This window comes from Lethenteron reissneri, chromosome 60 (genome assembly GCF_015708825.2).
Source record: "Lethenteron reissneri isolate LAM-NWPU_2019-01 chromosome 60, ASM1570882v1, whole genome shotgun sequence".
NCBI lineage: Eukaryota > Metazoa > Chordata > Hyperoartia > Petromyzontiformes > Petromyzontidae > Lethenteron > Lethenteron reissneri.
In genome coordinates, this window is record NC_083838.1 from 2,186,246 (window position 1) to 2,210,447 (window position 24,202).

At 58.3% G+C, this 24,202-nt stretch overlaps 1 protein-coding gene across 3 annotated transcripts in view; it reads left to right on the plus strand.

The window, feature by feature from the left end:
* ANKRD27 (ankyrin repeat domain 27) overlaps positions 1-24,202 on the plus strand; it is a 34,018-nt gene that overhangs the window by 1,913 nt on the left and 7,903 nt on the right. The window contains exons 2-22 of one of the 3 annotated variants that reach the window (XM_061576038.1): positions 1,509-1,929; positions 2,477-2,596; positions 4,407-4,572; positions 5,218-5,519; positions 6,798-6,857; positions 7,416-7,469; positions 8,349-8,414; positions 9,031-9,107; positions 10,524-10,645; positions 11,301-11,379; positions 11,938-12,064; positions 12,219-12,314; positions 12,966-13,093; positions 13,617-13,699; positions 15,744-15,859; positions 16,859-16,951; positions 17,891-18,094; positions 19,067-19,108; positions 20,205-20,378; positions 21,471-21,515; positions 23,474-23,593. In XM_061576038.1, the coding sequence (XP_061432022.1) occupies positions 1,828-1,929; positions 2,477-2,596; positions 4,407-4,572; positions 5,218-5,519; positions 6,798-6,857; positions 7,416-7,469; positions 8,349-8,414; positions 9,031-9,107; positions 10,524-10,645; positions 11,301-11,379; positions 11,938-12,064; positions 12,219-12,314; positions 12,966-13,093; positions 13,617-13,699; positions 15,744-15,859; positions 16,859-16,951; positions 17,891-18,094; positions 19,067-19,108; positions 20,205-20,378; positions 21,471-21,515; positions 23,474-23,593 (2,376 nt within the window). In that variant the 5' untranslated portion in view covers positions 1,509-1,827. The remainder of the gene's footprint in view (positions 1-1,508; positions 1,930-2,476; positions 2,597-4,406; positions 4,573-5,217; positions 5,520-6,797; positions 6,858-7,415; positions 7,470-8,348; positions 8,415-9,030; positions 9,108-10,523; positions 10,646-11,300; positions 11,380-11,937; positions 12,065-12,218; positions 12,315-12,965; positions 13,094-13,616; positions 13,700-15,743; positions 15,860-16,858; positions 16,952-17,890; positions 18,095-19,066; positions 19,109-20,204; positions 20,379-21,470; positions 21,516-23,473; positions 23,594-24,202) is intronic. The other 2 variants (XM_061576039.1, XM_061576040.1) reach the window with 2 other exon arrangements.

The following is a 24,202-nucleotide window of genomic DNA, read 5'->3' on the forward strand; positions in this document are numbered from 1 at the left end:
TCTCTGTGCAATGCTATGGGTCTGTGCAAGTTTACGGGGTCTCTGTGCAATTCTATGGGTCTGTGCAAGTCTGTGGGTCTCTGTGCAAGTCTGTGGTTCTCTGTGCAAGTCTGTGGGTCTCTGAAATTATATGGGTCTTTGCCTGCGGCCCTCTGCGCAAATCTATGGGTCTCTGTGCAATGCTATGGGTCTGTGCAAGTTTACGGGGTCTCTGTGCAATTCTATGGGTCTGTGCAAGTCTGTGGGTCTCTGTGCAAGTCTGTGGGTCTCTGTGCAAGTCTGTGGGTCTCTGTGCAAGTCTGTGGGTCTCTGTGCAAGTCTATGGGTCTCTGTGCAAGTCTATGGGTCTCTGTGTGAGTCTATGGGTCTCTGTGCAAGTCTATGGGTCTCTGTGCAAGTCTGTGGGTCTCTGTGCAATTCTATGGGTCTGTGCAAGTCTGTGGGTCTCTGTGCAAGTCTGTGGGTCTCTGTGCAAGTCTGTGGGTCTTTGTGCAAGTCTATGGGTCTCTGTGTGATGAGTCTATGGCTCTCTGTGTAGTGAGTCTATGGGTCTCTGTGTGAGTCTATGGGTCTCTGTGCAAGTTTGTGTGTCTCTGTGTGAGTCTATGGGTCTCTGTGTGAGTCTATGGGTCTCTGTGCAAGTCTGTGGTTCTCTGTGCAAGTCTGTGGGTCTCTGAAATTATATGGGTCTTTGCCTGCGGCCCTCTGCGCAAATCTATGGGTCTCTGTGCAATGCTATGGGTCTGTGCAAGTTTACGGGGTCTCTGTGCAATTCTATGGGTCTGTGCAAGTCTGTGGGTCTCTGTGCAAGTCTGTGGTTCTCTGTGCAAGTCTGTGGGTCTCTGAAATTATATGGGTCTTTGCCTGCGGCCCTCTGCGCAAATCTATGGGTCTCTGTGCAATGCTATGGGTCTGTGCAAGTTTACGGGGTCTCTGTGCAATTCTATGGGTCTGTGCAAGTCTGTGGGTCTCTGTGCAAGTCTGTGGGTCTCTGTGCAAGTCTGTGGGTCTCTGTGCAAGTCTGTGGGTCTTTGTGCAAGTCTATGGGTCTCTGTGCAAGTCTATGGGTCTCTCTGCAAGTCTATGGGTCTCTCTGCAAGTCTATGGGTCTCTGTGCAAGTCTATGGGTCTCTCTGCAAGTCTATGAGTCTCTGCAAGTCTGTGGGTCTCTGTGCAAGTCTATGGTTCTCTATGCAAGTCTATGGTTCTCTGTGCAAGTCTACGGTGACCAGGCCAGAAACTCAGCGAAAGGTTTCCTGCGCCGGAAAATGAACCCAGGCCCCCACCCCCCTTGCTGTGAGCCGCGAGTGTCAACGCCATGCTGCTGCCACCATTCTGCCGCTTGAATCGTTTTTGTCGCCGTCGTCGTTGTCATCGTTGTCATCGTCGTCTTTATCGTCGTCATCGTCGTCGTCGTCGTCGTCGTCGTCATCGTTGTCATCGTCGTCGTTGTCGTCGTTGTCGTCGTCGTCGTCGTCATTGTCATCATCGTCGTTGTGCTTTCGCAGATTCACGCCGTTGCCGCGAAGATGATCCCGGGCGGACTTCGCGACCGCCATCTCGTCCTCGGCTCGGCCTGATTCGGGCCGCCGAGCCTCCTCCCGGGCCCCTTGCCGCCCGTCCGGCGTCCGAACTCGCCTGGCGGCACCTCGCACGCCTGTCGATTTCCCCCGGCGAGTCGTTTCGAGAGGACGATCGCGCGCTTCGCACGAGCGCGGCGGCCGCAGCGGCAACGGCAACGGTCGATGTCTGACTGACACGAGACGCCCTGGACCGCTTGGGTGCACGCTTGACGGTTTCGGCGGCGGCGGTCCGTCCCCAGTCGTCATGGCGAGCTACGATGAAGACATCGCGAGGAATCCGTTCTTCCTCGCGCTGCAGCGCAAGAGGCCGGAGCTGTTCCGCAAGGCGGCCGAGCTGCATGCCGTGGTGGGTGGACGCGGCGCTAGCGGCACACCCCCTCTCCCCTGCCTCCCCCCCGGCCACCAGCGCAGCTTGTGGCCACGCACACACCCTCGCTGGCTCTCTCCGTGTGAACAACGACTCTGGGCGTCTGTGAAAAAAAGCTTGATAACTCATCGGATTCCTCCACTGATTTTCTACACCGAGCGCCACCGCTGTTACGCTCCCACTCGAGTCAGCGGCACACTCCCCCTCCCTCCCCCCCTCCTCCCCCCTCCCCTACTGGCTGTGAGAACACGGCACATGCCGATCGCTTGGATTTATCTGCGGGCGTTCCGGTTTTTCTCTCCACGTTTAGAATCAACATCGCGCCTTTCAGAGCATATGCCTGCTATAAATATCCACGTGATGATGATGGTGATAGTCCACTTTTGTCGAGCCATCGTTTTTGATGGCCAGGTCGCCTGTGAAAAAAAAGAAGCCACGTTGCAGTTCAGTGGGGCCTTGCCTGGTAAAATATACTAAATATATAAAGGGGTAACAACGTTAAACGCCTTGCCCTTTGTGTCCGCAGGTGCTGGTGCCTTGCCAGGGCAGTGTCCGCTCCGGGGCTCTGTCCTCCTGCCCGTTCGAGTCGTACATTCTGCTCCCGTCCGCCGACGAGCAAACTCGCTACGTCTCTATGGGTGGCCAGGTGGGGGTCTCGGCTCACACCCTGCGTCTCTCGATGGCGGAAATAATGACGACGATGATGGTGATGATGTCTCTTAGGAGCAGAGGGCCCCGCAGTGTCTGAGTGTACGTGTGAGTGTATGTGTGTGTGTATGTGTGTGTGTACATGTGTGGGTACGTACGTGTGTACATGTGTGGGTACGTACGTGTGTACGTGTGTGGGTACGTATGTGTGTGTACGTGTGAGGGTACGTGTGTGTGTACGTGTGAGTGTACGTGTGTGTCTACGTGTGTGTCTACGTGTGTGTGTGTGTACGTGTGTGTGTGTACGTGTGTCTGAGTGTACGTGCGTACGTGTGTGTGTACGTGTGTACGTGTGTGTGTACATGTGTCTGAGTGTACGTGTATGTGTGTGGGTACGTGTGTACGTGTGTGGGTACATGTGTGGGTACGTGTGTGTGTACGTGTGTCTGAGTGTACGTGTGTGTGTACGTGTGAGTGTACGTGTGTGTGTGTACGTGTGTACGTGTGTGTGGAGCAGTAGGCGGCACAGGTGGTGCATCTGCCTGTCATCTCAGTCGGTCAACCCAGTGGCGGCACCTGGGCCTGTCCCATGATTTCCTGTCATCGAGCCTTCGACGCTTTACATGGCCTTAAAGTGCACCTGGCCTGGCACAGGTGCTGTGGTGACGTCACCGCCACTTTGTGTCGAATGGCGCGTGTTGTTGTGTGGCGGTTAGCGCGCTGCGCTATGAACCTGGTAACCCGAGTTTGATTCCTGCTCATGGCAATGAGCACCGGTGGCTGTTATCTGAACCGTTCGTGGGCCCTCTCCAAGGTCGACTCGGCCTCAAATGGAAGCCCGGTGCGATCGTGTAAGCAACAACATCGCCACTGGGGAGGCGAATACGGCCGGGCAAGGTGCTTGCCACCCCAGCCCCCTCGTGTGCCCTGCCGGCCTTAGTCGGTGGTCGCTAGAGGTCGCAAACGGGTTTTGATTCCTTACCTGTACCCGTACCCGGCCGCACCAGGGTCGCAAACGGGTACCTGTACCCGTACCCGATACCCGGCCGGGTACGGGTAGCCGGGTATCGGGTAGGGTACGGGTATCGGGTACCCGATTGCGACCTCTGGGATGAAGCCATGTTGCAGGCGCGGGTGGGTTGATTCTAGGAACTTGAATTGTGAGAAGAGACAAGACGTTGGGGAATGAGTGACAAACGGTTACTCACCAGTGACTCACGGCCTACCTGTACCCGTACCCGGCCGCACCAGGGTCGCAAACGGGTACCCGTACCCGTTTGCGACCGGGTACGGGTAGCCGGGTATCGGGTAGGGTACGGGTATCGGGTACCCAATTGCGACCTCTGGTGCTCGCTAACAGCACTTGCCCCAATAGTCTATTTAGGCCAGTGTACTTCAATGCCTGGTGGCCTTCAGTGCGGCCTCTGATGTGCGGCCCCTCCTGGCAACACACAAGAGTGAAAATACCCCCCCCCCCCCCATCATCATCATGCTGCTGTCAAACCCCCGTTGGTTTGAAATGTGTGGCCGGCCCTCGCACCGATGATGTCTGAAAATAACTGAAGAGCACTGATTTCATACTTTTTGGTTTTTTCGGTAAAGTCACGTAGGTAAAAAATATAATAAATTAAAATGAAAACAACTAAAAAAAAAGCATGGATCCTTGCAGTCACGAAAACTTCAAATCTAGAAGCACTGATTTCGCCAACACACGGGGGCGATGGGGCCGGGGGAATCTTGAATCTTGCGCTGCGTCCGTGCGTGCCCGTGCCTCTCCCTGCGTCTCTCTCGCCGTGCGTCACCCGCAGGCGGTGTCGCTGCGTGGGGGGGAGCTCTGTCTCACCGGGGGAGAGGGGCCCTCCGTGTCAGCCCGCGTGCTCTTCGAGGAGACCTTCTACACGGACCGCGAGGAGAGCCTCAGCCTCATCTGCATCTCCCGCCCGCTCGACGCGCTGCCGCCGCCCGCCCACCCAGGCACGGCCACCGCTCTCGCTCGCTCGCTCCCGGATCGCACGATTGCGGGCCCTGCCACGCTCCTCGCCGATCTCGGCACGGGAGCGTGAACCTTCGTCGCGTGAACCGTCGTCGCGTGAACCGTCGTCGCTTGAACCGTCGTCGCGTGAACCGTCGTCGCGTGAACCGTCGTCGCGTGAACCGTCGTCGCGTGAACCGTCGTCGCGCGAGCTCTGCTCGTCCTCGCAGCAGCAGCAGCAGCAGCGGCGTCGGCGGCTTTTTGGCAGGCCTTCGGACAAAGACGGTGGTCCCCGCGTCGTCGCGCGGCGCTTTCGGATGCGCTTCTGCGGCCGTCTGGAACGCCTCTTCCTTCCGATATTAGGAAGCCACTGGAGCGATGCACTTTGAAATCACCATCATCTAGATTGAAAAACCAATTTTCTTTCGAACTGCTTTTTGTGTTTAGCTTGTTGTCCTTCCCCCGCACCTACGATCGCCACGGTTGGCTGCGTATCATCACGGTGCGTTTGTGGCAAGCGCTTTGTGCGTGGCGAGTGCGACCTTGTGACGAGTTCGCCCGGCAGCCGCAATCCAACGCAGCGCGCCGAGCACCGGACGGACGAGAGTCCTGAACCCGTGCGCGTCTCTCCCGCAATGTCCCCACAGACGCAGAAGGCTCCGGTGTCTCCATGGCGACCGTTTCCCTCTCCACGTCCTGCCCAGGGGGAGCCTCCTCCGGCGCCGCGCTCCAGGCCCCCGCCTCGCTGGGCCCAGGCTCCATGGACGAGTGCCGCGAGGTTCTGGCGTGGACCGAGTCGCCGGCCGGCGGTGGTGGTGGTGGTGCAGGAGGAGGCGGATCGGCGACGGCGGCGACGACGACGGCGGCGCGGAGAGACGTGGACCGCCGCATCGCGGTGTTCACCGCGTCGTTCCGCCAGCTGGAGGGGAGGAGCCTGCGGCACCACATCGTGAGCTGGCGGCGGGGGGAGACGGGGGGAGGGGGGGGGAGGGTGGGGATGAGGAGGGGATGAGGAGGGAGGGAGGAGGGAGGGGATGAGGAGCAAGGGAGGGGGGTGGGGGGGAGGGAGGGGGGTGGGGGGAGGGAGGGGTGGGAGGAGGGAGGGGTGGGTCGAGGGAGGGAGGGGGGGGCGAGGAGGGAGGGGGGGCGCGAGGAGGGAGGGGTGGGAATATATTTTATTGACAATAACGGAGTAGATTTGATTATTGGCGCTGTCGTTTTTCTAGCGCCTCATGCCATCGCGACGGAAGGCTCTGCCTGTGCCTCGCAGACGCTGCCTGCAGGTGTTTTGCTGTAGGGGTGGCGATGTTGCGGCCGTATGTAACGTCATTCTCACTCCCAATTAGCGCGTTTGGCTACGCGCTAATGCAAATGAAGTTCTACATACATTCGAGTAATTCGCAAGGCATTTTCAGCATGTTGCTCTGTCGTCTCGCCGTGGGTCACCCCCAGTGGCAGCTGACCCTATGCAGTAGTTTCACAGCAGGGGGCGATGTTACTACGTGTGCATTGTACACACACGTACACATTATTGGCGCGTGCGCTCATGTGTGCGTATATGTGGTTTGGCGGTTAGCGCCTTTGCGCTACAAACACAGTGACCGGCGTTCGATTCCCGCTCGTGGCCACCACCAGTGACGATTATCTGGACCTCCCCGAGGTTGAATCATCCTGAATGAGTACCTGGTGCGGTCTTTAAACATCGCCACTGGGGAGACAAAGGCAGCCGGGCGTGGTGTTGGCCTGGCCACCCACCCCCTCGTGCATTGCGCCGGCCTTCATAGTTGCTACTACTGCGCCGGGCATAATATGACTTTGAGACCCCCCCCCCACCTCCTACACATTCCACAAGTAGTGACTAATCCCATATCTGCATTTTCCATAAAAATGCTAAATTCCTCTGTTGATATGCAAATTTCTTTGTCAAGGCGCCCTTCCTCCCCTAACCCGGCTTAAATATACGCTGCCAAGCTTGGTGGTGTTCATTCAGACGCTGTCTTTTCGACAGCCCTGTTCTTCACCTGAGGACAGCCGCTTGCGTTGTGGCCGAAACGTCGTGAGAATTGTATTTAATGATGTTTTATTTTTATTATTTTATTATTTTCCTTCTACGTGACTTTACCGAAAGAACCAAGAAGATTGCTGCTACTCGTTAATAGCACTTGCCCCAACAGTCTGTTAAGGCAATACGGGGCATCTTTGCCTTTGTTTTTTTTTGCGTGTGCAGGATGCAGTCGGCGCTCTGTACAGCAAGTGTCTGCAGGTCGTGCTGAAGGACCCACAGCTGGTGAGAAACTTCCCCCAACGGCGCAGGCTTTGGCCCCGTCAAGCAGAGGTCACAAACGGGTTTTGATTCCTTACCCGTACCCGTACCCGGCCGCACCAGGGTCGCAAACGGGTACCCGTACCCTACCCGATACCCGGCCGGGTACGGGATAGCCGGGTATCGGGTACCCGATTGCGACCTCTGGGATGAAGCCATGTTGCAGGCGCGGGTGGGTTGATTCTAGGAACTTGAATTGTGAGAAGAGACGAGACGTTGGGAAATGAGTGACAAACGGTGACTCACCAGTGACTCACGGCCTACCCGTACCTGGCCGCACCAGGGTCGCAAACGGGTACCCGTACCCGTACTCTACCCGATACCGGCTACCCGTACCCGGTCGGGTACGGGTAGGGTACGGGTATCAGGTACCCGATTGCGACCTCTGCCGTCAAGGCACGACGACGATAATGACGACGACGACGACGATGATGACGATGACGACGACGATGACGACGATGATAGTGGATAGATCGTGGCCGCCGGCGATGGCTGACGGCACCTGTCCTTGTGCTTTTGCAGAAATCGCTGGCGAGGCAGGAGGCCTCCCTCAAGCTCCTCAAGCAGGCGGTGGAGGTGAGTGCCCGCCTACTCGCCCCCTACTCGCCCGCCTACTCGCCCCCTATTCATCCACCTACTCGCCCACCTACTCGCCCGCCTACTTGCCCGCCTACTCGCCAGCTCACCCGTTCATCCACCTCGCCCCAGCTCTCCCGCCCACCCAGCTCGCCACGCTCGCCAACCTCAAATGCTCAGCAGCTCACCGGCTGACCCCCATTACTCGCCACAGCTGCCCGCCCACTCGCCTGCCTCATCAGCTGACCCATTCGCCCAGCTCACCAGCTCACCAGCTCACCAGCTCACCAGCTCACCCGCTCACTCACTACAACCGCTCGCCCACTCGCCCGCTTTACCAGCTCACCCGCTCGCCGAGCTCGCAACTCGCCCACTCGCCTCCCTAAGGACTCGCCTAACCAGCTCGGCCAATCGCCCGCCTCGCCCTGGTGGTCTGAGGGCACGCGGTTAGTGTGGGTTGAGTTGCGGGGTGTGCGTGTGGTGAGGACGCGTGGTGTATGTGGATGAGTAGAATGTGTGAAGGTGTGGTGAGTGTTACGAGTGTGGCGAGTGTGGTGTGCGTGCTGAGTGGGATGTGTCTGTGTGTGGGGTGAAGGCGCACGTAGTGTAGCGGTTAGCGCACTGCGCTATGAACTCGGCGACCCGAGTTTGATTCCCGCTCACGGCCAACACCAGTGACGATCATTTGAACCGGTCTTGGGCCTCCCCTAGGTCGACTCGGCCTCAAATGACCACCCAGCGGCCGAGCGTGGTGCTGGCCACCCACCCCCTCGCGTGTCGTTCCGGCCTTTATAGGTGCCACTCGCTAACAGCACTTGCCCCAACAGTCTGCTCGGGGTGTACGGGGTGGTGAGCGTGGTGATCGCGTGTGCCACACAGATGTACGTTCTGAACGGAACCCACGACGCCATCTTCAAGGCCATCGGTACCATGGAGGCCAGCCAGGTGTGACTCGCCTATCTACCTACTACCTACTCGCCTACCTACCTGTTTACGTACCCAATTGTCTACGTACCTACCTACTCGCATTCCTACTTGCATACCTATTTGTGTACCTACTCGCCTATCTACCCACTCGCCACCTACTAACCCACCTACTCGCATGTTTATCTACCTGCCTGCCTACCGCTCGCTCGCGGGCACACACACACACACACAAACGCTCGCATACTTAGAAGACAACTGCAACCTCCATCATACAATTGTGTGTGCACGCATGTGTGCATGTGTGGGGAGCGGTGGTATAGCGCTCAGCGCGCTGCGCTACGAACCTGGCGCCCCGGGTTCGATTCTCGCTCATGGCCAACACCGGCAGTTACGATTATCTGAACCGGCCCTGGGCCTCCCCTAGGTCGACTCGACCTCAAATGAATACCCGTTGCGGTGCGTAGTAAACATCGCCACTGGGGAGACAAAGGCGGTCGGCCGTGGTCCTGGCCACCCAACCCCTTCGTGTGCCGTGCCGGCCTTCATAGGTGCTGCTCGCTAACAGCACTTGCCCCAACAGTCTGCTAAGGCTACACGGGGGCGGGGGGGATCTTTGTCTTTGTGCTGTGTGCAGGACGCAGCCTTCAACAAACGCACACGGTCCCTGCAGGACCTGCAGCTCAAGGACCTCGACATCACCTCTGACCTCAGGTTTAGCTGCCCGCCCAGAATGCGTGGATACAATAAGTAATTTCGCCCTGTTCTTCGCCTGAGGACGGCTGCTTGCGTTGTGGCCGAAACGTCGTGAGAATCGTTTTTTATTATGTTTTATTTTCATATTATTTTATTATTATTATTATTTTATTTCCCTTCTACGTTACTTTACCGAAAGAACCAAGAAGATAAAAAGTAATATTTAAAAAAAACTTTTTTAATAACACGCTTTAATGAAATGTACCGTACTAGTAGGGGCAAAAACTCCACGACTCCAGGAAGTGGCCCCGAAGCTTGCCATAACGTAAAGGACCGTAGTGATTTACAGCCAACGTCAGTTGAGAGTGGACAATTAGACCCACAAACATAACATATAAAAAATAATGTTAAATAATTGTATTTGATTTTTCATGATAGAATATAGTATTGTCATCAGTATGACATAAGTATACCAAGTTTGCACATTGGGAAGTGGGTAAAAAAAGATTTGAAGACGCAACAGACAGAGTGAGTTAAATAAAAGCGTGTAATAAAAATCAATGTAATACAACAAGCCTTCAGGCCTGGCCATTAAGGGAGCCTTCAACGCAGTGGCTCTTCACCTGGGGTGCACGCACCCCCTGGGTGTGCAAGACATGGCCAGTTTTTTCTCGAAGGTAAATCATCTACAGCACAAAGTAGCTACAGGCGCGTTAAGGGGCCGTCCATAAATGACGTCACGCACCTGGGGGGGGGGGGGTCAGACATTTGTGACTATGTGTGACGAGGGGGGGGGGGGTTGGTGAGAAATGTGACGTCACGTAAAAAATGCGCAACTTTAAATAGATATAGACAACACGTTCTACTTAATTAAATATACTTTTTAATAAATGTTTTCTCCTACAACATCAGAGTGCAGCGCCACATTAAATAAGACATGCTTCAAAGCAATTTTAAGCATTTTTAAAATGTATTTTGGGGGGGGGGGGGGGTGGGCAGAGCTTTGTGACGTCATATTTGAGGGGGGGTCTGACTTTTTGTGACGCCGTGTGACGAGGGGGGGGGGGAGGGGGTCAAAAATCGTCCAAAATCGCGTGACGTCATTTATGGACGGCCACTGAGTAACGACTTACTTTGTTTCATCAAACCCTGTGCATTTATTCACATTTGCACATTTGTTCGTTAACGAATGAGAACCAACAAGGGGGGTACAAGGCTGCAGTAAAGGTTAAGAGCCGCCACTTTAACGAGTACCCGGCGCGGTGCATCACCGTCGGCAGCGGGGAGACAAAGGCGGCCGAGCGAGGGATTACGGACACACAGACACGCCTTCTCCTCGCCGCGCTGCTCGTTAACGGGGCACTTGCCCCAAACGGCCCCCCGTTAAAAGGCTACCCGGGGGACCTTTGTCTGCTCTTGTGGCTGCTGCTGCAGCATCAACATCCCGCGCGCCAAGCGAGTGCTGGGCCAGCTGAACCGGTGCCGCACGTCGCAGGAGAAGCTGCTGTGTCTACGCAGCGCCGTGCACACGGTGCTACTCTCGCCCAGCCACAGAGGTGCCATGTGTGTGTGTGTGTGCGTGTGTGTGTGTGTCTGGGTGAGTGTGTGTGTGTGTGCGTGTGTGCGTGTGCGCGTGTGTGTGCGTGAGTGTGCGTGTGTGTGTGTGTGTGCGTGTGTGTGTGCGTGTGTGTGTGTGTGTGTGCGTGAGTGTGTGTGTGCGTGTGTGCGTGTGTGTGTGCCTACGCAGCGCCGTGCACACAGTGCTGTTCTCGCCCACCCACAGAGGTGCCGCGTGCGTGTGTGTGTGTGCGTGCGTGTGTGTGTGTGTGTGTGTGCACATCTGGGTGAGTGAGTTTGTGTGTGCTGTGTGTCTGGGTGAGTGAGTGTGTGTGTGCTGTGTGTGTGCGTTTGTGTGTGCTGTGTGTGTGCGTTTGTGTGTGCTGTGTGTGTGTCTGTGTGAGTGCGTGTGTGGTGCTATGTGTGCTGTGTGTGTGCCTGGGTCAGAGCGAGTGAGTGTGTGCTGCTATGTGTGCTGTGTGTGCGTCTGGGTCCGAGTGAGTGTGTGTGCTGTGTGTGTGTCTGGGTCAGAGTGAGTGTGTGCGCTGCTGTGTGTGTATGTCTGGGCGAGAGCGAGTGTGTGTGTGTAACCCTACCCGTCAAGCGACGAGACACGCGTATGTGCCGCCATGTGACCCGTGTTCCCGCGCACAGTCAACGTCCAGGCGATGACGACGGACGACCTGCTGCCAATTCTCATTTTCCTCGTCGTCAAAACCGAAATCCCAAACTGGTGAGAGGACCCCTTCCTTATTGCTGCCAGTAGGTCTCATCGTGTGTCTGTGTGTGTCAATGGGATTGTGTGTGCGTGCGTGTGGCCTTAACGTGCACATAGCCAGGCACAAGCGCCGTGGTGATGTCACTGCCACTTAATGGCGAATGGCGGTTGTTGTTGTTGTTGTGTTAGGGGAGCGGTAGTGTCGAAGGTTAGCGCGCGCTGCACTACGAACCCGGCGACTCGAGTTCCATTCCCAATCTGCGATCAACAACAGCGGCGAATATTTGAATCGGTCCTGGGCCACCCCTAGGTCGACTCGGCCCCAATTGAGTACTGCCTGGATTGGTGTGTAAACATCGCCACTGGGGAGACAAAGGTGGCAGGGCATGGTGCTGGCCACCCACCCCCTCGTGTGTCGTGCCGGCCTTCATAGGTGCTCGCTATAACGGGGTGGGGGATCTTTGTCTTTATTGTGTGTGCGTGTGTGCGTGCATGCGTGTGTGCACGTGTGTGCGTGCGCGTGTGTGCGTGTGTGTGCGCGTGTGCGTGCGTGTGTGTGCGTGCGTTTGCAAGGCGCGCGAACCTGAGCTACGTGAAGAACCTGCGCTTCAGCGGGGGTCTGGAGGACGAGCTGGGCTACTGCCTCACCTCGTTTGAGGCCGCGGTGGAGCACATCCACGCGGGCATCCTGACTCCCGGGGTGAGCTCCACCTCCTCGGCATCGCCACGGCCGCGTGTGTGTCGTCGTCGCCCTGACCATCGTTGTCCCAGTGCATCGTCATCTCGGCCGGCTCGCCGTCGTCATCGTCATCGTCATCGTCGCCCCCGCGCTCATTTTCATCCCGTGTGCACAGGCGGGCGGCACCGGGTTGCCCGGGTCTCCGTGGAGTTCGCCCGGCGGTGCCATCTCCCGCGCCCCGTCCGCCTGCGCCATCGACCTCCTCTTCGAGGTGACCGCCGCCGCCGCCCCGTCCGCGCGCGGGAGCTCGTCGCCCCCGCTGGCTCCCCCATCCCATCTCCCCGCGTCGCCATCGTCGCCCCCCCCCCCTCTCCGCCTGCTCCCCACCCCCTCTCACCTCGCTCTGCTCCCCGTCCATGCGGGCCGGCAGCTCGGCACGCCGGCACGGGAGGATCACCCCCCCCACCCCCCGCCCATTAGTTGTTTTCCCCGCCGCAGAAGACCGAGCCGTGCTGCCGGCGTCGCACGCGGTGGACGCAGCGTTACCGTCCACCCCTGGCCCTGCTTGGCCCCCCTTGCCGAGCCAGTGTCGGATGTCGTCTTTGTTTGGTTTTGGCTTGGCTCGGATGTGCCAGTGGAAAAACACTCGTACCCTGCTGGCGCCACTCTGGCGCGGCTTGGATGTAGCAGTGGAAAACCACCCATGATGTATATTGAACTTTTTTGCGCACCGCACGTAGCCATCCGTGCTCACCACGCTGGCCCCACTCTAGCTCGGCTCGGAAGTGTCAGTGGAAAACCACCCGTACCGAGCTGGCTCGGTTTAGATGTGCCAGTGGAAAAAGAGACGATGCGCATCTGTGCCAAGGTCTGGCTAATTGCCAGGGTGCCCTCTCGTCCCCGGCTGGCCTCGTGCGTGCAGTGCGTGGCGAGCGGCCGCGACGAGGAGGTGTCGCGACTGCTGACGAGCGGGGAAGGAGGCAGCGGGGCGGACGCGGCGCTGTGCCACCCGCTGTGCTCGTGCGACTCGTGCGAGAGGATCGTGTCCGGGTGCGGCACCAACGCGCACACACACGAACCAATGCCAATGCCCGCCATTCGGCGCTAAGCGATGGTGACGTCACCGCAGCGCCTGTGCCAGGCCACGTGCACACGCACACACCCTTGTGTAGCCTTAACAGACTGTTGGGGCAAGCGATCTTAGCAAGTGGCAGCGCGTATGAATGCCGGCATGGTGCCCGAGGGGGGTGGTGTGGGCCACACCTCGCCCAGGGCCGCCTTTGTCTCCCTACCAACGATGTTAGCTACACACCGCAGCAGGTACTCATTCGAGGCCCAGTCGACCTAGGGGGAGGCTCAGGACTGGTTGGGATGATAATCGCCGTCGCACAGACGCACACTGTCGCACGAAACGACGACGAAAACAACGACAGATTTTGTCAAATCTTAGCTTGACCCTAACCCCAAACAGTACGACGACAAATTGACCTTCTCTCCGTTGTTTGACCTTTGCCGGCTTCCCCCACCCTTGACCTCCCCCCCCCCCTTTGCTGCCCCCTTGACCCCATCGCAGGCGGCTGAACGACCCCTCGGTGGTGACGCCGTTTTCGCGCAACGACCAGGGCCTCACGCCGCTGCACGTGGCTGCTCAGCACGGTCCGCGGCCGCACCCCCAAGCCCTCCCCCCCACCCCCAACCCCTCCCCCTCACCCCCAACCCCACCAACCCCTCCCCCAACCCCTCCCCCCCACCCCCAACCCCTCCCCCTCACCCCCAACCCCACCAACCCCTCCCCCAACCCCTCCCCCCCACCCCCAACCCCTCCCCCAACCCCTCCCCCCCACCCCCAACCCCTCCCCCTCACCCCTCCCCCCCACCCCCAACCCCTCCCCCTCACCCCCAACCCCTCCCCCTCACCCCCAACCCCACCAACCCCTCCCCCAACCCCCCACCCCCAACCCCTCCCCCTCACCCCCAACCCCACCAACCCCTCCCCCAACCCCCCACCCCCAACCCCTCCCCCTCACCCCCAACCCCACCAACCCCTCCCCCAACCCCTCCCCCCACCCCCAACCCCTCCCCCTCACCCCCAACCCCACCAACCCCTCCCCCAACCCCAACCCCTCCCCCCCAACCCCTCCCTCCAACCCCCAACCCCTCCCCCCCTCCCCCAACCCCTCCCCCCCACCCCCAACCCCTCCCTCTCACCCCCAACCCCACCAACCCCTCCCCCAACCCCTCCCCCCCAACCCCTTCCCCCCACCCCCAACCCCTCCCCCTCACCCCCAACCCCACCAACCCCTCCCCCAACCCCTCCCCCCCACCCCCAACCCCTCCCCCTCACCCCCAACCCCACCAACCCCTCCCCCAACCCCTCCCCCCCACCCCCAACCCCTCCCCCCCACCCCCAACCCCTCCCCCTCACCCCCAACCCCACCAACCCCTCCCCCAACCCCTCCCCCCCAACCCCTCCCTCCAACCCCCAACCCCTCCCCCCCACCCCCGTAGCCCCCCCCCCCGCGCCGCCACCGTCCCGCACATCACTCGCTCCTCGTCCTCACGCGTGTTCTTGATCGTCACGTCGCCGTTTCACGGCAGCCGCTATTTGGCTGCTGCTGTGAATGTCCACGCGATGGTAAGCCGCGTGGGCGAGCCATCATTCGCCATGGGCCAGGCCGCTTCCTGATGAAGAGCTGTGTGCGGCTCAGTGGTGCCTTGCCTGGTAAACAATTAAAACAAGTGGCGGCTAGAGTCCTCTCGTCCTCTGGCTTGAGATGGCTGCCACCTATGGGTCAGATGATTGCATGGCACCATTAAGCAATTGGTAATTAAATATAATATATTTGTCCTAAAAAGTGTAAAATTTTGGAAAAATGTTACACTTTTCACGAACATTAATTGTCACGCACAACGAGTCTGTGTGGAAAATGTCAACTCGATTGGATCACGGGAAGTGGGTTAAAAAACGACCGAAAAATTTGCACGGTCGTAAGCAAGCAAGCACGCAAGCGCGCAAGTGAATATAAAGGATTTAAAAACAATAAAAATAGTTTAGCTTCGTTTTACGTGACCGCACGGGGCATCGGCCGGTGGTGTCGCCACGCTTTTACAGCGCAGCACGCGTTTATAAAGCGGTACGTTAAATTACGATCGTTACCCTTGTCAATCATGCTTGTTTACACGGGGAAGCCTTGCCGAGTCTCGGGACGTAATTTTACAGGGAGGAGTCCTGCCTGTGACGCTCTTACCCGCGCGCCAGCTGGACATCGGTGAAAAAGAGCTTTTGTAGCTCATTGGATTCCTCCTGCAGTATAAATACAATATTTTGATTGTGAAGTTTTCGGAGTAGGGAGGGGTAGGGGATTGTGACGATGGCCACCGTGCGTTTCCCAGTTTTAAGAAATTTGCGATGTACTTTTTAAAAAGTTTAGGCCATGACTTTGTGATGTCACTTCCTTTGCCCCTCCCTCCCTCCCTCCCTCCCTCCCTCCCTCCCTCCCTCCCTCCCTCCCTCCCTCCCTCCCTCCCTCCCTCCCCTCCCCTCCCCTCCCCTCCCCTCCCCTCCCCTCTCCTCTCCTCTCCTCTCCTCCCCTCCGCTCGCTCTCTCCCTCCCCTCCCTCGGTCACTCCCTCCCCTCCCTCCGCTCCCTCCCTCCCTCGCTCTCCCTCCCTCCCCTCCCTCCCTCCCCGGCGGCGTGCAGGGCGCCTCTCCCTGCTGGAGTTGCTGCTGGCTGCGGGTGCCGTGGTGAACACGGTGGACTATCACGGCGCCTCGCCGCTCCACGCGGCCTGCTCACGGGGCCACCAGGCTGCCGCGGTGAGCACGATGGCCGCCGCTTAGTGCCGCTGGTCATCACCGATTTCCAGGGGGGTTGGTGGCAGAGGTCGCAATCGGGTACCCGATACCCGTACCCTACCCGATACCCGTACCCTACCCGATACCCGTACCCTACCCGATACCCGTACCCTACCCGATACCCGGCTACCCGTACCCGTTTGCGACCCTGGTGCGACCGGGTACGGGTAGGCCGTGAGTCACTGGTGAGTAACCGTTTGTCACTCATTTCCCAACGTCTTGTCTCTTCTCACAATTCAAGTTCCTAGAATCAACCCACCCGCGCCTGCAACATGGCTTCATCCCAGAGGTCGCAATTGGGACCCGTACCCGTACCCTGCCCGATACCCGGCCGGGTACGGGTAGCCGGGTATCAGGTAGGGTACGCGTACGGGTACCCGTTTGCGACTCTGGTGCGGCCGGGTACGGGTACGGGTAAGGAATCAAAACCCGTTTGCGACCTCTGGTTGGTGGGCGGTGGGAGGGTAGGGCCCACTTTCACCGATAAGACATCGTCCGCGTGAGGGCCCGCCACACGTTTGAAACCCATTGGGGGTTTGACAGCAACCTGACGGCAAGGGGCGTTTTCACTTTTGTGCATTTGTCGTGGGGTCTGCACTCAAAGCCACCAGGGGCCGCCAGTGGCCCGCGGGCCTTGTGCTGACGCTGGCTCAAGTCCCACAGTTTGTCCGGGACGGTCCCAGGCGAGGTAGTTTACATCTCCTAGCCACCGTGATGATGATGATGATGACACTCGGCTCAGGCTTGACTTGGCTCAACTTGGCTCAACTGAGCCGGCTCGAAGCCACGCTTGCCCGGAGCCGGCTCTGAGGACGGTCCCAGCCATTGCTGCGGGCCTTCAGTCGCCCTCCCTGGCCGCGTGTCGCCCTCCCAGTAGAGACGGTCGAACGCTGCGCGTCTCATCCGCTGTCCCCCTCGTCGTCATCGTCGTCGTTGTCGCATCTTCTCTTCCCGATGCAGCTGCTGCTTTTGGATCGCAACGCCAACCCGTCGGCCGAGGACATGAGCGGGAACACGCCTCTGCACCTGGCTTGCGGTGGGGGCCACGAGGCGGTGAGAAAGGGTGGGGGTGGGGGGGGTGGTTACGGCGAGAGCGGGGCGAGAGGAAGAGCGATCGATGTGGTGAGAGGAACGAGGTGGCCGGGTGGCCCCGGGGGGTCCTGACCGCCCTCGCAGCAAGGAGTGCCCGGGTTCGATTCCAGACTGTGGTGCTTTTCTTTGTGGAGTTTGTGTGTTCTCTCTCTCACTCTCCACCTGTTTTGCCTGGGTTTCCTCTCTGGTTCTCTGGTTCCCTTCAATCGCTAAAACAAAATAAGTAATAGTTTTAAAAAACTTTTTTAAAAACACGCTTTTATGAAATGTACTTGTCATGGCAGAACTCCACGACCCCAGGAAGTGGGCCCGAATCTTGCCATAACGTAAGGGACCGTGGCCAATTACAGCCAACGTCATTTAACCGTGGACAATTAGACTCAAGCCGAAACATAACGTATAAAAAAGAATCTTAAATTTTTATTTTTTTATATAATATAGTATTGTCATCAGTATGACATAAGTACCTGACCACGAAAAACGTGGCAGGCCAAAATCGCAGCATCCCAGTGTTAGTTAACATCTCCTAGCCACCGTGATGATAATGATGAGAGAGAGAGACACGCAAACTCCAAATATACAGCAGCAGGCGTCAGGGTCGGGATCGAACCCACGACCTCTTGCCTACCCGGCGAGGTAGTTCACATTTCCCAGCCACCGTGATGATGCTGATGAGAGATAAAGACACGCAAACTCCAAATATACAGCATGGGTCGGTATCGACCCCACGACCTCCTGCATACCAGGCGAGCTGGTCAACATCTCCTTAGGCAGTGCTTGAAGCCCTTTCCCCTGCCTCCCGTGTGGTGGTGGCAGTGCGTGAATCCCTTCCCCCTGCCTCCCGTGTGCGTGCGGCAGTGCGTCAAGCCCTTCCCCCTGCCTCCCGTGTGCGTGCGGCAGTGCGTGAAGGCGCTGGTGTTCTTCAGTGCCCGGGGCCGCCACGTCGACCCCAGCGCTCAGAACGACCGCGGGGACTCGCCGCTGCACGTGGCGGCGCGCTGGGGCTACGAGCCCGTGGTGGCCACCCTGCTGGAGGCCGGCGCCGCGCCCGACCTGCAGAACCGCGCCGGCGAGACGGCGCTCACGTGCGCGCTCAACTCGCGGGTGAGTGGAGGGGCCCCGTGCCTGCGTGAGCGTGTGAGCATGCGAGAGCACGCGTGAGCGTGTGAGCATGCGAGAGCACGCGTGAGCGTGTGAGCATGCGAGAGCACGCGTGAGCGCGTGAGTGAGTGCGTGAGCGTGTGGGCGTGTTGGCCTGTGATTGCGTGAGTGAGTGCGTGAGTGAGTGCGTGAGCGCGTGTGCATGTGAGCGTGTGAGAGCACGCGTGAGAGCGTGAGTGAGTGCGTGATCGTGTGAGCGTGTGAGCGCCAAGTAAGGCCCACTGAGCTACGTAGCTCCTTTTCAGAAGCTAACCGGCCTCAAGTGATAGCTCAACGAAGAGCTTATCACGTGAAAATGTACAGCAGCCAAATACTCGAAGCGCACATCTCTAAACATGGAGGGAGAAATTGGAGGATCCGGAGAAGCGGCGCCGGCGGGCGCAGCGTTACCGGCCGACGCCGCGATATATCAGGCACTACAGGCAGCAGAGCACTGTACGGCAAAATCCATTTTGGTTGTCGTACCGCACCATGGCGCTTTCACCGTCCCACGCTCCCCCGCGTTGGCCAACCCACACCGACCGCCGCGGTGGAATGTGGCCAGCTGTGACCCTGACCACCCCGTGCGGTGCTCGGCGCGGCGAGGCCTTCGGTGCGGTGGCAACGTACGTTGAACTTCTTTCGCACCGTACGTAGCCGGCCGTGCCCGTCGCCCCCGTGCAGGCGAGACGGCGAGCAGCGTCCGTGCGGTCGTGGGTGACGGCATCGGCGGACGTGGCCGGGGCTTTACACCAAGTCGCCCTGTCGCCAGGCCAACGCAGCCTGCGACCACCGCCGCGTCGCGAGTCTGAGAACCCGTGGGTGGAGTGGACTGGGGTCGGGAAAGCAGGGGGCCGTCGTCCGTGTGTGCAGAGGCTGTGTCTGGTGTATTCCACCCCACCCCACACCCCCCCCACCCCCGTGTCTCTTCCGCAGGTCATGGCTCTGATCCACAATTCCAGTCCGCATTCTGACGAGGTGCGTTGGCCCCGGTTGAAAATCGGTGCTGCTGGTTGTGTGGGGGGAGCGGCGGCGCATTCCCCTTCACGGCCACCGCCGGTGGCGATTATCTGAACCAGTCCTGGGCCTCCCCTAGGTCGACTCGGTCTCAATGAGTACCTGGTGCGGTTTATAGTAAACATCGCCACTGGGGAGACAAAGGCGGCCGGGCGTGATGTTGGCTACCCCCCACCTCCTCATGTGCTGTTCCGGCCTTTATAGGTGCATGCTAACAGCACTTGCCCCAACAGTTTGTTAAAGCTATACGGGGGATCTTCGTGTATTGGTGCTGGTTGTGGTGCTGGTGGTGCTGTTCTGCATGGATTTCCTCCATGTTCCACCTGTTTCCTGTTGTAACGAGCAAACCCCCCATACGTAATGGTAACAGCTGTTGGCCGAAATCACAACGTTACCTACAGGGCAGCATGGAGACGCTGCCCTGTCTCCACGCTGTCTCTACGCTGCCCTGTCCCCGCTTCGCCCTGTCTCCACGCTGCCCTGTCTCCACGCCGTCCTCATCTCTGTGACTGCCGTAGTGTTGGTCCTCCCTTTTTATTGTGCCCCAGCACTCGGCCCCGTACAACAGCACCGGCCTCACCACCGTCTTGTGCTATACACTACACTATACACTACACTACACACTACACTATATACTGCACTACTATACACTACACTATACACTACTACACTACACTATACACTACACTATATACTGCACTACTACACACTACACTATACACTAAACTATACACTACACTATATCCTGCACTACTATACACTACACTATACACGACTACGCTACACTATACACTACACACTTTTCCCTGCAACAAAACTGGGGGGGAGCTTCTTATCGCCCACCACACCAAACATCTCTTGCCATTTCAGCCATCCAGCCCTTACGTGTATTTCCGCTCGATAAGCAACTTGGTTGAGTTATCGTTTGTGGCCAGATCGCTGAGCAAAAATGTGATATAGCTCGGTGAACCCTTATCTGGTAAAATAAAAAAAAATTGTTTAGTTTGTAGTTTTGTTACGTGACCCCGCTCTGTGCCCCAACCTCGGTCGCTTTCAGCCACCTGACAGCAGCAAGGCATCCGATAGGCCGTCGCCCTCAGCCAATCGGAGCCCAGATTGCAGCAGCAGCAGCCGGCGCTCATCGACGCTGTCGGACGCGTCGTCGTCGCTGTCGTCGTCGGCGACGATGCTGGAGACGCAAAGCGACGATGAGAAGAGCAGGGTGCGTGAGGTACGGGGTGGTGGTGGCTTCTGGTGATGATGGTGGTGGTGGTTGGTGTGGTTGGTGGTGGCTGGTGGTTGGTGTGGTTAGGGGTGGCTGGTGGTTGGTGGTGGTACTGGTGCTAGTGGTGTTGCTGCTGCTGGTGGTTGCTAGAGGTGCTGGTGGTGGTGTGATTGATGCTGGTGCTGCTGGTGGTGGTTGGTTGTGGTGGTCCTGGTGGTGGTTGGTTGTGGTGGTGCTGGTGATGGTTGGTTGTGGTGGCGCTGGTGGTGGTTGATTGTGGTGGTGCTGGTTGTGGTGGTTGTGGTGGTGCTGGTGGTGCTGGTGGTGCTGGTGGTGGTTGGTTGTGGTGGTGCTGGTGGTGGTTGTTGTGGTGCTAATGGTAATGTAGCGGTTAGCACACTGCGCTACGAACCCGGCGACTCGCGTTCAATTCCCGCTCACGGCCAACACCTGTGATGAATATCTGAACCGGTCCTTAGCCTCCCCTAGGTCTACTCGGCCTCAAATGAGTACCTCATGCAGTGTGTAGGAAACATCGCGACTAGGGAGACAAAGGCGGCCGGGCGTGGTGCTGGCCACCTACCCCCTCGTGTGCCGTGCCGGCCTTCATAGGTGCTCGCTAACAGCACTTGCCCCAACAGCTTGTTCAGGCTTTACCGGGGATTTGTCTCTGTGGTGCTAGTGGTGTTGCTGCTGCTGGCGGTTGTTAGTGGTGCTGGTGGTGGTGCTGGTGGTGCTGGTGATTGTTGGTTGTGGTGGTGCTGGCGGTGGTTGGTTGTGGTGGTGCGGGTGGTGGTTGATTGTGGTGGTGGTGTTGGTGATGGTTGTGGTGGTGATGGTTGTGGTGGTGCTGGTGGTGCTAGTGGTGGTGCTGCTGCTGGTTGTTCAGCCCAGCCGTTGTTATTCCAGCGGCGCTACAATCACAACATGATGGCCATCATCGTCGTCATCACTGTGGTCGTCATCACTATCGTCGCCATTATCGTTATCGTCGCCATCGTTGCCGTCGTCATCGCAAACCGCCGCCGTCATTCGGCCGGGTAACCGACCGCGCGGCTTTCTGCGGCTGTGCTACGCGCGTGTGTGCCGTGTGTGCAGGTGGAGCGCCTGCTCAAGGCCGTGGCCGACGGGGACCTCGTCATGGTGAGCGTTCTGCCCGGCCGCGTGAGCCCGGCCGTGGCGAGGGAGGTTCTCGCGCGCGGGCGGTGATCTGAGACTAGGCCGCGGCGCACACGCGGTTATCGCGACTCCCTCCCTGTGAGGGTCTGTGGATGCCTGGGCAAGTCTGTTGGTATCTACGCGAGTCTACGGGTCTCTCTTTGGGTCTGCGGGTCTCGGAGTCTGTGGGTCACTCTGTGAGACTGTGGGTCTCGGAGTCTAGGTCATGTGAATCTGTGGGTTTCAGAGTCTAGGTCATGTGAATCTGTGGGTCTCGGAGTCTGTAGGTCACGATGTGACTGTGGGTGGCTGAGTCTAGGTCACTCTGGGAATCTTTGGGTCTCGGAGTCTGTGGGTCACTGAATGTGGGCCACTGAGTGTGGGTCTCTGTCAGTCTGTGGAGTGGAGTAGAGTTAGATGAGAGGGGAGAGGTAGGAGAGTGCGTGGAGGGGAGTAGAGAGGCAGGAGAGTGCGTGGAGGGGAGTATAGTGAGATGAGAGGGAAGAGGTAGGAGAGTGCGTGGAGGGGAGTAGAGTGAGATGAGAGGAGAGAGGTAGGAGAGTGCGTGGAGGAGAGTGGAGTGAGATGAGAGGGGAGAGGTAGGAGAGTGCGTGGAGGGGAGTAGAGTGAGATGAGTGGGGAGAGGTAGGAGAGTGCATGGAGGGGAGTAGAGTGAGATGAGAGGGGAGAGGCAGGAGAGTGCGTGGAGGGGAGTATAGTGAGATGAGTGGGGAGAGGTAGGAGAGTGCGTTGAGGGGAGTAGAGTGAGATGAGAGGGGAGAGGTAGGAGAGTGCGTGGAGGGAAGTAGAGTGAGATGAGAGGGGTAGGGGAGTGCGTGGAGGTGAGTAGAGTGAGATGAGTGGGGAGAGGTAGGAGAGTGCATGGAGGGGAGTAGAGTGAGATGAGAGGGGAGAGGTAGGAGAGTCCGTGGAGGGGAGTGGAGTGAGATGAGAGAGGTAGGAGAGTGCATGGAGGGGAGTAAAGTGAGATGAGAGGGGAGAGGTAGGAGAGTGCGTGGAGGGGAGTAGAGTGAGATGAGAGGGGAGAGGCAGGAGAGTGCGTGGAGGGGAGTAGAGTGGGATGAGAGAGAGGGGAGAGGTAGGAGAGTGCGTGGAGGGGAGTGGAGTGAGATGAGAGAGGGGAGAGGCATGAGAGTGCGTGGAGGGGAAGTAGAGTGAGATGAGAGGGGAGAGGTAGGGGAGTGCGTGGAGGGGAGTGGAGTGAGATGAGAGAGAGGGGAGAGGCAGGAGAGTGCGTGGAGGGGAGTAGAGTGAGATGAGAGGGGAGAGGTAGGGGAGTGCGTGGAAGGGAGTGGAGTGAGATGAGAGAGAGGGGAGAGGCAGGAGAGTGCGTGGAGGGGAGTAGAGTGAGATGAGAGGGGAGAGGTAGGGGAGTGCGTGGAGGGGAGTGGAGTGAGATGAGAGAGAGGGGAGAGGCAGGAGAGTGCGTGAAGGGGAGTAGAGTGAGATGAGAGGGGAGAGGGAGGAGAGTGCGTGGAGGAGAGTAGAGTGAGATGAGAGGGGAGAGGCAGGAGAGTGCATGGAGGGGAGTAGAGTGAGATGAGAGGGGATAGGTAGGAGAGTGCATGGAGGGGAGTAGAGTGAGATGAGAGGGGAGAGGCAGGAGAGTGCATGGAGGGGAGTAGAGTGAGATGAGAGGGGAGAGGTAGGAGAGTGTGTGGAGGGGAGTAGAGTGAGATGAGAGGGGAGAGGCAGGAGAGTGCGTGAAGGGGAGTAGAGTGAGATGAGAGGGGAGAGGCAGGAGAGTGCATGGAGGGGAGTAGAGTGAGATGAGAGGGGAGAGGTAGGAGAGTGCGTGGAGGGGAGTAGAGTGAGATGACAGGGAAGAGGCAATATAAGTCTTTAGCGATGACCACGTGGTTTAACAGGACTGTGCGTGGTGTGTCCGCCTCCCCTCCCCGTGCGGTTCCCGCTGGGCACAGACGCGCTTCCTGCTGGGCTGGACAGACGACAGCGACGAGAGCGACACAGAGGCGTTCCCCCCGATGTTTCAGCTGTGCCACCCGCTGTGTCAGTGCGCGACATGCCAGCCTCAACAGAGGGTAAGTGCACTCGCAAAGATACAGGCGAAGATCTCCCCCCCAGAGCCTTAGCAGACTTTTGGGGCAAGTGCTGTTGGCGAGTAGCGGTAGCAAATTTTTTGGTGGCCAGCACCATGCCCGGCCACCTTTGTTCCCCCCCCCCCCCGATGTTATAAACACCGCACCAGGTACTCGCTTAAGCCTGAGTCGACCGACGTGGGGTCCAGGGACCGGTTCGGATTTTCGCCACCGATGTTAGCTGTGCCTGGGAATCGAACTCGGGTCCGCCGGGTTTGTGGCGGGCAGTGCGCTAACCACTGTGGCAAAGCGATTGGTGGCTGCACCGGAAACATTTACTTACAGTGTTTGGCTGCGGTACGTTTTCACACGATGATAACACTGGTCAAAAAATTCTGGCCTGGACTTTTGCAGCTGTTCTAGACTAATTTCAGGGTGCCGATTCCAAATCTGATCTCAGATTTGCTCTATCACATCTCATTTTTATGCTATCGGCATACCCCATTTTCATTGATTTTACCCGAAATTAACTCTGTCACTTATGATTGCAAGTTGTTGCGAGTCAGTGACTGCTTTAGTGTTAAAATATGGTGCTGTATTTTTAGGACAGCG